General features: G+C 36.6%; 2 protein-coding genes across 3 annotated transcripts; both read right to left on the bottom strand.

Moving 5' to 3' along the window:
- Positions 1 to 43: 43 nt before the first annotated feature.
- LOC133705502 (methionine aminopeptidase 1B, chloroplastic-like) lies at positions 44 to 5,126 on the bottom strand. 2 transcript variants are annotated; one of them, XM_062130754.1, is made up of 10 exons: positions 4,910 to 5,121; positions 4,736 to 4,817; positions 4,406 to 4,643; positions 3,167 to 3,328; positions 3,061 to 3,102; positions 2,913 to 2,984; positions 2,567 to 2,646; positions 1,435 to 1,532; positions 827 to 874; positions 44 to 295 (listed from the first exon to the last, which is right to left on the bottom strand). In XM_062130754.1, exons 1-10 carry the CDS (start codon positions 5,040 to 5,042, stop codon positions 150 to 152), a joined length of 1,101 nt encoding a protein of 366 aa, XP_061986738.1. In that variant the 5' UTR covers positions 5,043 to 5,121; the 3' UTR covers positions 44 to 149. The 2 variants fall into 2 exon arrangements, with proteins under 2 accessions (XP_061986738.1, XP_061986739.1); XM_062130755.1 differs by lacking the exons at positions 44 to 295; positions 827 to 874 and adding an exon at positions 998 to 1,332 and having other exon boundaries at positions 4,910 to 5,126.
- Positions 5,127 to 7,480: 2,354 nt separating this feature from the next.
- On the bottom strand, positions 7,481 to 8,968 carry LOC133705850 (AP2/ERF and B3 domain-containing transcription repressor RAV2-like). Its single transcript, XM_062131248.1, has one exon. The coding sequence runs from the start codon at positions 8,849 to 8,851 to the stop codon at positions 7,742 to 7,744; it is 1,110 nt and encodes a 369-aa protein (XP_061987232.1). The 5' UTR covers positions 8,852 to 8,968; the 3' UTR covers positions 7,481 to 7,741.
- Between the last annotated feature and the right edge of the window lie 5,476 nt (positions 8,969 to 14,444).

Below are 14,444 nucleotides of genomic sequence, written 5' to 3' on the forward strand. Positions count from 1 at the left end.
AGATTTGCTTCTTTACCAATCTAGAATGATTAAATTTCAAGCATTAGAGGAACCCACATGTATAAAACCAGAATTGGATCCTACAGTATCTACTTCAAAAAATGCGAGGAAAAGATATTGGGGCCGAAAATATAATAAATTACAATGATTTAACACTTTGTCAAAATTTCCGCACCAGTTCTAGTAATTAAAATGGTATGCTCAAATTGTGCTGCAGGACTACCATCAGCTGTCAAAGTTGTCCAGTTGTCAGGCCACGTTATGCACTCAGTGCTTCCTATTGTAAGTATTGGTTCTGTAGAAAAAGGTTTAAAATGAGAGGCATAAAGGTGGTATGAAACAAAATAACAGTTGTTCAGCATTATACTTGTTTTTTCCCCCCTTCAATGAAAAGAAATGTATCTGATTAGCATGGACACAAGGAATTTCTCTAATTATAGAACAGCGCAAGGTTTAATTAAAATGTCCTGACAATTTCATTTTGTTCACAAAATCACGGAAGATGCCAAATATACTCTATTTTCAGCTAGAAAACACTGATAAGGGTAGGATCGTGAAATGTGTACTGCTATATGATAATTGAGCGGTAGCTAGATTAGTAATGTCACTCTGGGTCCTCCTTGATGCAAACACAGCATGGTTCAGCGCAAGGAAATTGTGTACGACAAGTAAAAAGCATATTTGAAATGCACTACAGAATGTGTAGCAGATCAAACTAAAGAAAACAAGAAATAATAATGGATATGTGAAAAACTAAAGCAAGGATTACAGATTACAGTTGTTAAATAAAGGCAAACAACTCTGGAAATTTAGAAAATGAACTCACCAATGGTAAAAGTTTCACCTTCAACCATGATGCCAGGCCTGTCATTGCCTGACAGACAATTAGACAAAATTAGCGAATTTTTTAGGATGAATGTTCAACAGCATGTGAAAAAAGATTTTTAATGAAACTACACAAGGAAGCTTTGTAGACAAAAAAAATTCAGTCCATCTCTGACTTGAACAAAGATGATGCATTTGAAGGCATTCCATTTGTTTATCCTTGAATAATAACAGGTCCATAAAAATATTTCCACTTTTCTAAACATTGGAAAATTAAAATGGATTATCAGTAGGGAAAATGAAAGAAAAAAGGGATAGGCCTAAATAGTTCAGATTAAGGCTTAGCTGAATTGATTTGAGTTTGTTGTTTGATATTCAACCGGCAAAAGAATTGACAGAAATTAGTCCAGTAGTGCTCATAAAGCAAGGATGATATACTGCTACTATGCCCATGAGCCACGAGGCCTCTTGAGTTATTAGTGCAAAGCACAGCGCAGAAGAAACAGACTGGACCATATACAAAATGTTTCAACTTCACCTCCTCGAAACTTAAAAAAAAATGGACAAAAAAAGCAGGATAGTAAAATATTTTTGTCAAGAGATACTTACGATTATGTAGTATTAATGGTTCAGAATGAAATACAGTCCCTACACCATGTCCAACAAAACGCTCCACCACACCATAACCATATTTTTCAGCATGCTCACTGCGATCATCCAAGTGTGTAATGTTATAAAAAGTTTAAGTTGCCATCAAATAACAAATACATAAGAATGAAGTTCTTATCCTCGCCACCTACGGACAAATCCATCAAGTTCAGGTGATATTTTAGCAAATACAATCATGAAAAATCCATTACTATACAATTAACTATAGATAAAAATATAATTGATAAATGACATGATCAGACAATAACTTCACAAGTTTTATGTTTTTCATAAATTTTCCATAAAACTTTCCATAAATAAACCAATTACCATTGATCAGTCCACAACCAACCACAACACTTGGTAACAAATCATCCGATCTGGAGAAAGTAGGTTTAGGTAATCCAATTGCTTAACTCATAATCATATAAATTATCTAGGAAATGATAAACAAAAGAAATGATGACTAATTACTATGAAAAGCTGTCATCAAATGAATTGTAGCTGCATTGTGAATGGGTCTCTAATCCAGTTCTCTCTCCCTTTTATGTTTCAACTGGTTTTCCAAATTATACCTACAGTTATATCAGCTACTTGAGAGATCTACTCTATCCAGTGGAATTTTTTTCAAAAATGATCCTCAAGTCTAGTTTGCTTTAAGGTAACAGAAACTTAGTTCTATTCTTTTTAAGCAAAAGAACTAGGTTCAACCTTGTCAAAAGAATTAACTGAACTCAACCCTTCAAAAGAGGTTGCGTTTGGTTGGTGATTTGTTATACATATACAAGAATATGACTGCATTGAATTCCACTCATGTACTAGTAATTTTACTAGATAGATAAACATCAGAAATTTTCTGGGAAATAGGAAATGAAATAATATTGAAAAATTAAAAGTAATGAAAATAGTGCACAATAAATAACTAATAATTAATCAGGTTTAAAAAATGCTAATGACCTGTAAACTATGGCTATTTTATGTGAGTACCAAACTGTGAGAATGAATATCACACCATGATTCTAATATAGTAAGCCAGCACAGTAAAATTGTTCTCTTCCCATTCCAACCAAAAAAGGTAAAACAGCCACAATACCTAATTCTCTTTCCGATTTTCTTGAAACTAGCACCATCTTTACATAGAGCTATCCCTCTTTCCAAACACTCCTCAGTCACCTGCAGCAAGAGGTATAAATGAGGTCAATGCCTGAATAACATTTCTGGTGAATGCAAAACAGAAAAAAGGACTCAAATATCTATTATATCATCAATATAGAGGGATATGCAGGTTTCTTTGACAAAAATTGCCAAAGCAGGTATCAGTTGCCGAAGTACAACTTCATCGATTAATTAAAGATTGTCAAATAGTCATGGCTCCAATCTGCAAAGCTATCAACAAAGAGAAATTGTTGTTATTATTACTTGTACAAAATATAACTCACCTTCACGAGACGCTTAAGAGCATCATTGACATTCCCACACAGAAATGTTTTTGAAGTGTCTCCATGATAGCCCTAGTAGGCAAAGGGAAACATATTGTGTATAAGGAACCACCCAAGTTAATGATAAAATGGTGAATCAGGAACTTACATTTAAGTAGACCGTCACATCAATATTTATTATGTCACCATCCTGCACAGAAACAAATGTTTAGAAATGATCCACATGCATGTTAAACAAGCAGCAACAAACAGACCTGCAGCTGACGGGAGTCAGGTATTCCATGACACATGCACTCGTTAACTGATGTACACACACTCTTTGGGAATCCTCCATAACCAAGAGGTGAAGGATAAGCACCAGCATCAATGATCATCTGGTGCACTGCTTTGTCAATCTCATTTGTTGTCACTGATGGCTGATTGAGATAAAGAAACAAGTAAAGGCCGTATCAAAAGGATATAATCTTAAAAATCTCTGGTATCAAATGCCACTAAGTATAAACATACCCAAAGGGTTATACACACACACACACACACACAGAGCGATAAATAGAAAAAAAAAAAAAAACAGAAAACATCCTCCTCCAAAATCATAAAAAAAAGAACCAATTTTGTAAGGAAATGTCAGGGGAAAATGAGAGCTTTTATCTCTGTTTTCCAGTTCTATTCTACCTTAAGAGCATAATTTCAATGCATGAAAGTTGAAGAGAATTTCTATTCACAGGAACATGAAAACCTCAAAGGTGTTCAAGTGACAGCAAGTTGAAAGGTCAAAATACCAGCCTGTCCTTAATAAGATAACCACACAATAATATCATAGGATTAATATGCATACCGGCCTGTCCTTAATAAGATAACCACACAAAATACTGGCCTGTCCTTAATAAGCTCAAATTTGGAAAGTGGCAGATTGCATAAGTGTGAGCATTCCTAAGCAGGCATAAAAGTCATTTGCAATGAATTCTGATCAAAGCATGCTCATGCATAACACCTAGATAACAAGTCAATTAACAACTGACCATGACGTCAAGCAAAGGCTTTGACTGTTTAATGACTGTTAAAGAAATTTGTTATAATTAATTGACGGGTAAACATTTGTTTTCCAGAAAATTATTTAACCAACGTGACAAGCATATGAAAACCAGAATCACCCTGCAGTTGACACAAACACTTCAGAAATGCTAAAAGATTGGAATTTGAAGTCAGGAAAATTAACTAAAATTCAAAAAAGTAAGAAATGGGACATTTTGCTTTGCTAAAATTCCAGCTTTGCATCGTTGAAAGTGTTCACTAGCATATACAATGGCTTCTATCCCGTGAGAAATTTGTTTAACATTTGCTTGACTAACTATCAAAACATAGACTTAAACATTACTAGATAAAGGACCAAAACCTTAACATAAAATACCAAATCATTCAAAGTCAACAAGAACAAAAAAGTATAGGCATCTAAACAGAACAAAAACATAAAACATAAGGGAGCTCCTACTTACCCTAACCAATTTGCCAGCATTATCCAAAACGCGAGCAGCAAGCTCGCAGGCTGCCCTCATTTTAACAATCCCTTCAGAGTCATGAATCTGATGCTCACTAGAAATATCTGGCAACTCATTTGAACCTAAATATGGAGGCTTTGGAATATCATCGGGCACTGGCAACCTTGGCGATACTCTCCCCCGCCTCAATGGTGGCCTTTTTCTAAACTTAACCGTCTTTTGAAGCTCTCGTTCTCTACAAAAATTAAATAACACGCAGCCAAACCAATCAAGAAAGTAAGCAAGTAACCATAACACAATCATCACTTCAAATTTCAAGAGGCGTACCTCCTGATTCTCATGCCCTCTTCTAGAGGTGAAACTCTCTTTGACAATACGACGAGTCGTTTACGATACTGTGCATTTTTTCCTGGATTTAGTAATTTGAAAGCATTTAGGAGGAGGACTGCATTTTTGTGGAGTGAATTTAGTAAAAAAGAGTCAAAAGTTTGAGAATTTTACCAGTTGGAGGAGAAAAGGAAACTGGGGTCACGCTGAAAAGAGCTGACTTTGACCATGATGATGATGACGAGGAGGAGGAGGAGGAAAGTTGCAGAGGAGGAGGAGGGGAAGACATTGAAGCAGCAAAACCCATTTTTCTCTCCAGCAGACAACGAGAGTGGAAAGAAAGAAACGAGGATAAACCAGAGAGAGAGAGAGCGGGGCCGGTTTATGGATTAATGGGTCCGATGGTTCTGCAACTGACCCATTTTAATATGGTCTGGGCCAGTTGTGGGTCTTTGTTATAAGGCCAATATTGTGATATTTGGACACTCCTTGACCTTCAAAATGTGCGATGGCAAATGCATTGAAATTTCACCTGGGAGCACTTGACACATCCGTTTTCTTCTTTTATTTTGTTGGTACAATTTCATGCTGTTCACTTTACTAACAACACTAGCCAGGCCAACAAAAGTGGAAGCATGCTCTGCATTTCCACCTTAATCGTGGCAAAACCATATTGTGGAAAGACATGTTTCAGCACCCATGTGTAAATTGGCCAAAAAGAAGTTGAATTTCTCAAGTAGATTTGGTAGTGACAAGAAGGTCTTGGGTGTTTGGCTCTGCATTTCCATACCTGAAAGAAAAGTAAAATGAACCCGTTAGGCATGGGTGGAAAATCTATGGTTGCCCTAATAGCATATGGGGGGATGCCGCTTTGTCAAGTTGATTTACATGGACAAGCCACCAAGCTCAGGGCAAATGGTAAGAGACTTGCCCTGGCCTCCAAGGGAGATTCAGGACAGGGAGACGTTAGGTTCAAGTCTCACTTCCAAATAATTTCTGAATTTTTAATTTTTGTATATATGTATGACTAGATATGCAATCTCTTCTTTTTTTTAGAAAAAAAAAAAAACAATATGGACCCTTGTTAATTCAGAGGTTAATTGCTAATTGCTCTATGCTATGTTGGATGCGGTGAATGGACTGACTCTTCTTCAACTCAAAAACTTACGAAGCATGCTTCAGGGAGAATTCCGCGTAGTTGCCGGCAAGTCCAGCTCACATCTCTTTTTGTTTAGTCGGTCCAATATTTATATCCAATCATTTTAATTTCAAGCCTGATTACAATTTTATACGAGCTACTGTGACTGTTGATTTAGGAATCGATGTGATTTGGTACATTTAACAAGGATCTATGAGTATCTTGCTAATTATAAATTAAAAAAAAAAGAATTATGTCAAAGAATTTGTAATCATATTCACATATTTTTGGAACGTGGCTAGGAAGAAAATGCTGGGAAAATTAACTGTGTCAGAGGAAACTGCAAACAGATTAGCATCTCCTTAACAACTAGAAGACTTGGAATCAAATCTGTGAGTATCTGGAAACCCATAATTAAGTGATGGAAATGTCAATGATCTTGTGTGGTTTGGAGGGTGCCATGGATAATTGTACAGTGTCACGCTTATTTCTTTGAAAATACCAGCTTTGACTACCATATTGTTCGTTGACAATAATTCATGGTTTGACATTTTTCCATTAGATTAGCAACGTCAAAGCTCTTATTTAATTGGCAGTGACCTTTAGGCCACCGGTGTAGGCCAGTATCGAGCGGATTTAGCTGCCATCTACCACCAGGGTTTAACGTGTAATGAGAAGATTAATATGCTAAGATCAGGGCAAGCATCGAGATTTGAAAAGAACTATACAACTAGCTTGTTTATTGAAAGGAAAGAAAGAAAATTTGACCGTGAAATCAAGATTCAGCTGGTCCAGAAAACCTACATTATTATTATTTTTTTCCCTTTGATTCATAGAAAAACTCCATGAAAGGAGAACTTCCTCAAGCTCCCGTACACACTGGATAGGTGGGTCTCTCCAGGGTGCCTGTATCTGCATAGAAAGTAAAAGTAAAGTCTGTTCTTATTAAATCAATTGTGTTTGAAATATCCGACCCTGTCTTAAAATCCTGGAGCTGTTTCTATTTCTATATATGTATAGTCATTCTGGAAGAAATATCTCAAGAACAACACCGGCCTTCGAATTTCTCTGAAGACACTTGTTAACTATATAAGAAGCTACATAGACCAAGGCCTGTAATGAACGTGAAACCAGCTTCAAATCATTTTTCAAACTAAATAACCATCACCTCAAAAATTAACTTTTCCTGTGGATTGCTTTCAAAAGTAAAAGGTTTTCCCACTTGCCAGCTTAGACCTGGTCCTTCCTGGGCAAAATCAAAGATGAGCTGTCTTCTATTTGTGCCACAAATATCCATCATTTTCATGTGCCACAAAGGTAGGCTGGAAGTGTGTATGAACATGTAATGGGATTAGGGGCCAAGTTAAAACACTTATAAATCGAGACAAGATTTTATAGTGATAATCAGCCAATTAGCCTGAGCTTGTTTTAGGACAAAGGTGCCGTCCATACCTAATCTCTATCTCATATCTCATCATGAAGCATGAGATTATTTTGTCAACACGGAAGATATATTTTAGGAAAGCAACACCACCAGAAAAGCCAACAGAAGCCATAATGCTACATAACAAACATTGAAATATTAAAGAACAGTTCAAAAGGCGATGTGGAACATAAACAAATTGAGAGTCATCCATTTCTTGTTTTCTTTTTTCTTTCGTTATACTTTGTTGCACCTAATTTCAAGCTTTCTTCAGCCTTTTGTCTTGTAACAAAATAATATACAATTACCCTTTTGCGCAACTTGCAGCAGCTACACCTCCACCTCCTGAAACCCCACCCTCCCTACACCTTCCTAAAATTCACAAATTGCCAAGAAAAAAGCAGAGAAAAACATGGACAAAAACCAAAACACTGAAAACAAAATGTTACAAAGCTCCAATGATCCTTTGTTTCTTGCTATACTGATGATCTAAAGACAAAAGCTCCATTTCTCTCACTGATCTCTTCCCATTACACCCATTTTCCATCCCAGGTACGTTAAAGATGTTGACCCCAAACAACCTCACCATCTGAATCGGTTGAACCGGCTGGACCTGGTTGGACCCGCTTCTTGCTTTCCAATCAATGTAAAGCTGCTTATCTGGCCCTGTTGATCTTTGAAAGCAAACAATGTCACCAGCTTTCAAGCTCTTTTCTTTTACAAACCGGCTCCACCCTTTGGTCAAAACATAACTCTGGCTACTATTCCAATAAGAATAACGAAACCTCCACACTTTACCACTCATATCTTCCAGGTTAAGCAACACACCCTTAGTGCTACAGCTTGATGTACTCTGCAAAGGAAAATGCTTTTCTGCATGTTGTTTTGGTATGACAAGCCGATTTAATTTCCCAACGTCACTTGGAGTCACAGCTTTCTCGAAAAGCTGTTCACGCGCTTTCAACACCCGGCCACAACCATGGTCATAGCTATTACTCCCATAGTTTGCTGTATTCTTGTATTGCTTCCCATTTACCCCATTGTTACTCCTTTGGTTCCTTTTGCTTTGCTCTAGCTCATCGCTGTACGTATGTTTCCTTAACATGTCAACGATTTCAGCTTTTGAATGAGTGATCAGAAAAGCAGCCTCTATCTCATCATCTTCAGTTTCATTAACCTGTTTGAAGTTAGTCACGGCATCCCTTCCACGAAACCTTTGCGCAGCGGTATCATAGGCTCTCGCTGCTTCATCTTCTTCATTGAATGTCCCAAGCCACACACGCTGGTGCTTCTCGTAAATCTGTGCACCCCAGCGACCATTTGGTTGGGGGACAACCCCTTTGTATTTAGAGGAAGGGAGCTTTCTTGATTCGGCTTCGACACCTGATTCCAAATCAAGAATCACACTATTGCCGCTCCCAACACGGCAAAGTGACTCAGGTGGTGATTTTGTTGTGGTAGCTGGAGGTGGAGAAGGGGTGAGGGAGGTTGGTGTGATGGATATGGAGTTATCAGTACTACTAGTTGTGCTCTCATCTACGCAGCTTCCATCCATTTCTTTTCTTTTTGTTGTTGTTGTTGTTGTTGTAAAGAGAGAGGAGCAAGAAAGACAGAGACAGAGAGGGATGAGGTGTTTTTGTTGACTAGAACTAGAGTTATGATTTGGGTTGTGTTTGAGGATTTGAGAATATATATAGAGAGAGGGTAGAGGTGTTGGGTAAAGTTTTGGGATTTTAATTTTAATTTTGATTTTTGATTTTATGGGTTAAATTAAGAAATACGGGGTGGGGTGCACTGTGTAGTCTTGGGAGAGATGGGGACGTGGGTGAGGTGGGTCAACCCAAGGAGGAGATGGTAAGGAACTAGGAAGATTCATGGAGTTAGGGTCGTAGTGTGTGTGTGTGTGTGTGTGTGTGTGTGTGTGTGTGTGTGTGTAGGGTGGGGCCCTTGCCAACAAGTTGATGGGGTTCACATGATTGTGGACCGTGTTTTAAGTTAAGTTCATCCCCCCGAGCCTTGCTGCTACTGCTGACTACCAAGCATGGTCTCCTCTTCCTTGTTTTAATTTGTTTTCTTCTCATGTACACTTCATAGTTCATATCTTATCCCATCCGTTTGCATTGCTTTCTAAACGGGGCGGTCAAATCTAGAAATTTAAAAAAAATTTAATAGTTTTTTTTTAATTAATATGGGTGTTCGGGTTAGCTTGCGCCTACCTCGACTAATTTCACGGGTCCTGAAGTTAACGACCATGTAAATTTCCAGTGGCCTTGAGAGAACTCGAACTCGTGATCATTGGGGAGCAAACTCAAGGCCTGACTCAAACTCTTTTAATGGTTTTTTTAATTAACATGGATATCCGGGTTAGTTTGCGCGCACATTAACTAATCTCATAGGCCCTAAAGTTAAAGACTATGTAAGCCTCCAGTGGTCCTGAGGTTTGTAGAACTCGAACCGATAACCTCTAAGGAATAAATCTAAAGTCTAATTAATTAAGCTACACCCTTCAGGATTTTTTTTAATGGTTTTGAATGGTCTTGATATGGGTCGATATTAAAAATAATTTTTGAAAGATAATAAAAAGATATTATTTTGATATATTTTTAAGTAAAAAACACCTTAAAAAACAATCAATACCACACCTACAAACATCTGGCTGCTTCCATCGAAATCTTCTCTATTATTTGTTGTTGCTTACCATTAGTTAGAATCCAGTCCAGATAAACATGGAGGGCTGGGAAAGGGAAAGGGATAGGGTTTCTGTTGGGTTTGGTTTTCTTCCCACTAGGAAGATGGGCAGTGGACCTCGCCAAGATTAATACAACCATTGCTATTCGCTGGTTAGTAGTAGTAAGTTGATGGGGGTGGATAGACACGAGGGACAAAGGCTCACCCAACAAGAAATTCCCGTAAGAGTACACCTGGCTTCATTCGATTCGCCCTCCTACAACTTCGGTTTGTCTTATTGGCTAGGTTCACCTTAGTATCTCTCAAATCGAAAACCTCCCCTCATTAATATCATCATTCCATTATTTTGCCCAACCAACGCCTGACATTTCCTGTCACCAAGTGGGTTTCCTCTTGATTGTTTTTTACCCTTTACTTGCTTGTTCATGCATTCAGCCCATGGCTCCATGTAACTAATAACATGCAAGCGCCACCATCCCTTAATCCAGGCCATTGGATCAAGATCCAACGGTCGCAGATAGATTCAATCTCCCAAGGGACCCGGGATTTATTTATTTATTGTGGGCAAGAGAATCTGGTTTAGCACAATTTCTTTTCGCTCCCGTCCCATCGTATAATCAATAATGGAGATCAGCGAATAACATGAGGGGCGAAAGTGATGCTATAATATGGGTATTTTGTACGGACGAGCCTGGGTCTCCAGAAGGCCCACATGGCAAGTTGATAAAACCATCTTGGAGTTTTACTATTGGCTACGCTGCTATGGTTTTGTGTCCGAGTGGGTCCCGATTAGAGATTCCACCTGATTTCCTTCATCCACTGATCTAAGGTTAATCAACAGGAAATCATGATAGTACTAGTTTTAATCTTAATTTAACACTGTTCTGTATTATTACTTAAAAAAATGTTTTGGGAAAAATCTAACGTACATGTACGGTATTCTTGTGTGGTGATACGGGGAAGCTGTCTTTCTGTTTTATTGCCTCTCCTTACAAGTGGGAACGAGTGAATCCAATGCAGGGCTGTCCTTAGAGAGAGAGAGAGAGAGAGAGAGTTATTATTGCATTGAACATGAAGTATATGATTTGTAATGTTACCACGTACGCTAGCAAACTACATTTACTGGATTGATTTGGGATCTATGTGGATGTTATGCCCTTTTCAGCATCTTTTTTTTATTTTTATTCACACACCTGCTGAAACAATCAGGGTACTAAACCAAGTACTAGTTTGGTATAGGGTGGCTTTCAAGCATTAAATTAATGTTATTTTATAATTTTAATGTATTTATGTTAAAAATTAAAAAATAATTAAATAAATATTATATTAATATATTTTTAATTAAAAAACAGTTTAAAAAACAATTATATATTATAATAACAAAAACACACTCATAAAACAATGTGAATAATTTAGTTATGCAAATTCAAGAGTGCTATTTCCTTCTCTCTTTCTCTTCTTCTTTCTGAGGAGTTAATTATTAGAAATTAAGTGATAAATTAATAATTGGATATAGCTCGAAGATAAAGAAGAGCATCCTCGTGGTGGTTAGTTGGCATGGCATGCCCGTGATGATATGCAATTATTTTGCTTTGTTTACAAATTGTCAACACGACTAACTAATTATTGAGACCGAGCTAGCAACTTAATAATAAATCGATCCATTTTCTGTACATCGTTCTGGACTCCATTTTTTATAACTATATATATATGGGAAGACGGGGACTGTTGGTCATGATCTTTCCAATTTAAACATGTGATTCTAAACTAAATTCTTCCCTTTCCACCAGGAGTGTTGTAGAATTGTTCGAAGAATTTTCCCTTTCCCTCCCCCTTCTTCTTTTTTTGTCGCTTGAAACAGCAAATATTTCCCCGTCCTGTTGTAGTCACTAATTACGGACCCTAAATGAAATCATGTTAATATTTTTCTCTTTTTTTAGATTAATATAGTTGTTTGGGTACTTAACTTGCGTGTATCTTGATTAATCTCACGGATCCTGAAATTAATAATCATGGAATCCTTCAGTAACCCAAAAATTTATAAGTTTTGAATTAGTAATTTTTTTAAAAAAATAAAATCTAACCAATTAAACTATATTCCATAAATTAATCCTGATTTTATCTCAATATCAAGTTAGAAGCCACCTAAATTGGATTGATGTGCCAACCTGCATGACCACGTTAATGACGAGTAAGGTTAAATGCGTTAGAACACGTATCGCTAGGACGTGACAATGATATTCATATCAAGAACTTAAGTTAATATTGCTCAACTTTTTTTTTTTTTTAATTTACCGGATTAGCTCAGAGAGATCAATTAATGCTATATATCTAGCTTCTTGGTATCATTCCGCTAAACAATATGGTAAAGGCAAAAATAAACAGCGCCCCAGGAAAGGTATGATTAGCACATCTTGATTATTGTGTTCCATGAATATATGCTTTCCTCTTCTTAATCATCATCAAACTCATCTGTTTGGTTGCTTTCAATAATGGGCGTGATTTGTCCACCATGATTTTTATCTCTTAAACAGTTGCCCATGCTTATCCTTTTCACTCTCGATAAAACGTTTTCTTTCTTGATAAGAATATATATATATATATATATATATATATATACACACACACACACAGTTTTTTGTTGCTTTCTTGATGATCAATCTTATGTAAGCCTATTAGAAGTACACTAAATTTTCACTTTTTCCTCATTAGAAACAAACTTGGCCTGTTCTTCTTAGAGATAACACTCTCATTTGTTTAACCCCAAAGTGTGTATCACACCCTTATCATCACAAGGCAACCGAACAATTAATATTTGATGATAAAAAGAAAGGGGTAAAAGAGGATCCTGACGACGGAGGAAATTTATTCAGGCGTCAGCAAATCCCAATTGGCTCAGTGCGTGCGTGGTATGCCTCAAAAGCAAAAGCATGTGCTCATTTATTTCTACAGCCTTTTCCAATAAAAAATTACGTTTGTGGTTATCTTAAATGAAACATAATATGTGTGTGTGTGTGTGAATGACATGTTATCACTTTCCCACTCCCTAGGGTTTTTTTTTCAGTTGGAGATGACTTAATATATGACTTAAGATGTCGACGCCACATCATTCCCACCGACGCCGTGCCATGTCACATTTATTGAATTAACATTGCAAATCAAGATGGTACACGTTTGTGATGAAATCACAATACAGGGAATCTTTGATTTGGATGCGTCCTTAATCTGCTTTAGGCGATTTAGATTAAGCTACTACTCCCTAATGATCATTAATTATGTTTTACTAGTACGTTCTTATTAATTAATGCCGAAGTGGGGGCAAACATGAATACATATATAGCCTGCAAATATTTGATGATGACCCCACAGCATTAAGAAACTTGAGGCTATGGCTTTTGGTATGTCGGAAGAGGAAAGGATAATTGATCTCATTTTACGTTTTTTTTTTTTTGGATGTTGATAGGAAATTAAGTCGCCAATTTCCTCTGATTTCAACAAAATAATAAATTACCATCAACCACAACAGCGCCAGTACCAAAATGTCAAGCTAATTAACGAAGTAGTAACCAGCTGAGTGCCCCCAGAAAAAAAAAAAAAAAAAAAAAAGAGTACTAATGAGCTCTTGCATCACGAGAACCAAAACTTTAGCAGGCTGATGGCAAATGGCTAGACAATTGAGTGCTGGGTTATTCGCGTCAGTAAAGATTAATTTTATATTGATTTTGGATCCATCGTTGTAAACCAGTTGAATGTTTACGCGTAAGGGGAAAAAAAGTGTTACGGAGATGGCTGAAGAAATTTAGCTAAATTACCACATTCTTTCTTCTTTCTTTTTCATTCTTATAACAATATTCATACTCGTCTATAAATAAAGATTTTTATATATATATTGCGTGATTAGTGGACTTTTATGTAAATTTAGCTAAGATTTTTATGTATTTTTTATATAAATATATATATATATATTTAGAAGTAATGAAGTGTTGAAAGTTCCCTGTACAAATGGATGCATTATATCATCAACACGAGCTGTTGGGTCAATAGCCGAACTTGATCTAAGCTCCAAGAACTCGACAAGTTTGGATTTTTAGTGCGTAGACTATTAAATTAGAGATAGCAGGATACATTGAACCACATGCTATTTTTATTATTATTATTAATAAGACTTGGTTAAATTCATGGGAAAATAAAAGGAAGTATTTGAGGTGAAGATCTTTTGTCCTGACACGGTGAGATTCTTTTTTTAATCAAGTTGCTATTATATTGTACTAGATAAGATTAATTAATCTGGTCGATTTTTTTTTAAAAAAAATCAGAGAGTGGAGGTAATAATTCGAGAAATGGGAATATATAGAATCCAAAATATATTGCTCCGAAAAGAAAATCCAATATCACATGCTATTTATTTCTGTAAAAACAAAATGCTATTTACAGGGAATTGGAAAGACGTGGCAGAAGCT

Source organism: Populus nigra, chromosome 10, assembly GCF_951802175.1.
Source record: "Populus nigra chromosome 10, ddPopNigr1.1, whole genome shotgun sequence".
In the NCBI taxonomy this organism is placed as follows: domain Eukaryota; kingdom Viridiplantae; phylum Streptophyta; class Magnoliopsida; order Malpighiales; family Salicaceae; genus Populus; species Populus nigra.

What these genes read in the sequence shown, in the direction of transcription:
- LOC133705502 (XM_062130754.1), bottom strand. Translation starts at nt 5,042, where the DNA reads ATGGGTTTTGCTGCTTCAATGTCTTCCCCTCCTCCTCCTCTGCAACTT. An exon ending in ATGCTGGCAAATTGGTTAGG is followed by an intron (nt 3,329 to 4,405) that starts GTAAGTAGGAGC and finishes TATCTCAATCAG; the next exon opens with CCATCAGTGACAACAAATGA. An exon ending in ACCATTAATACTACATAATC is followed by an intron (nt 875 to 1,434) that starts GTAAGTATCTCT and finishes ATTGTCTGTCAG; the next exon opens with GCAATGACAGGCCTGGCATC.
- LOC133705850 (XM_062131248.1), bottom strand. Translation starts at nt 8,851, where the DNA reads ATGGATGGAAGCTGCGTAGATGAGAGCACAACTAGTAGTACTGATAAC.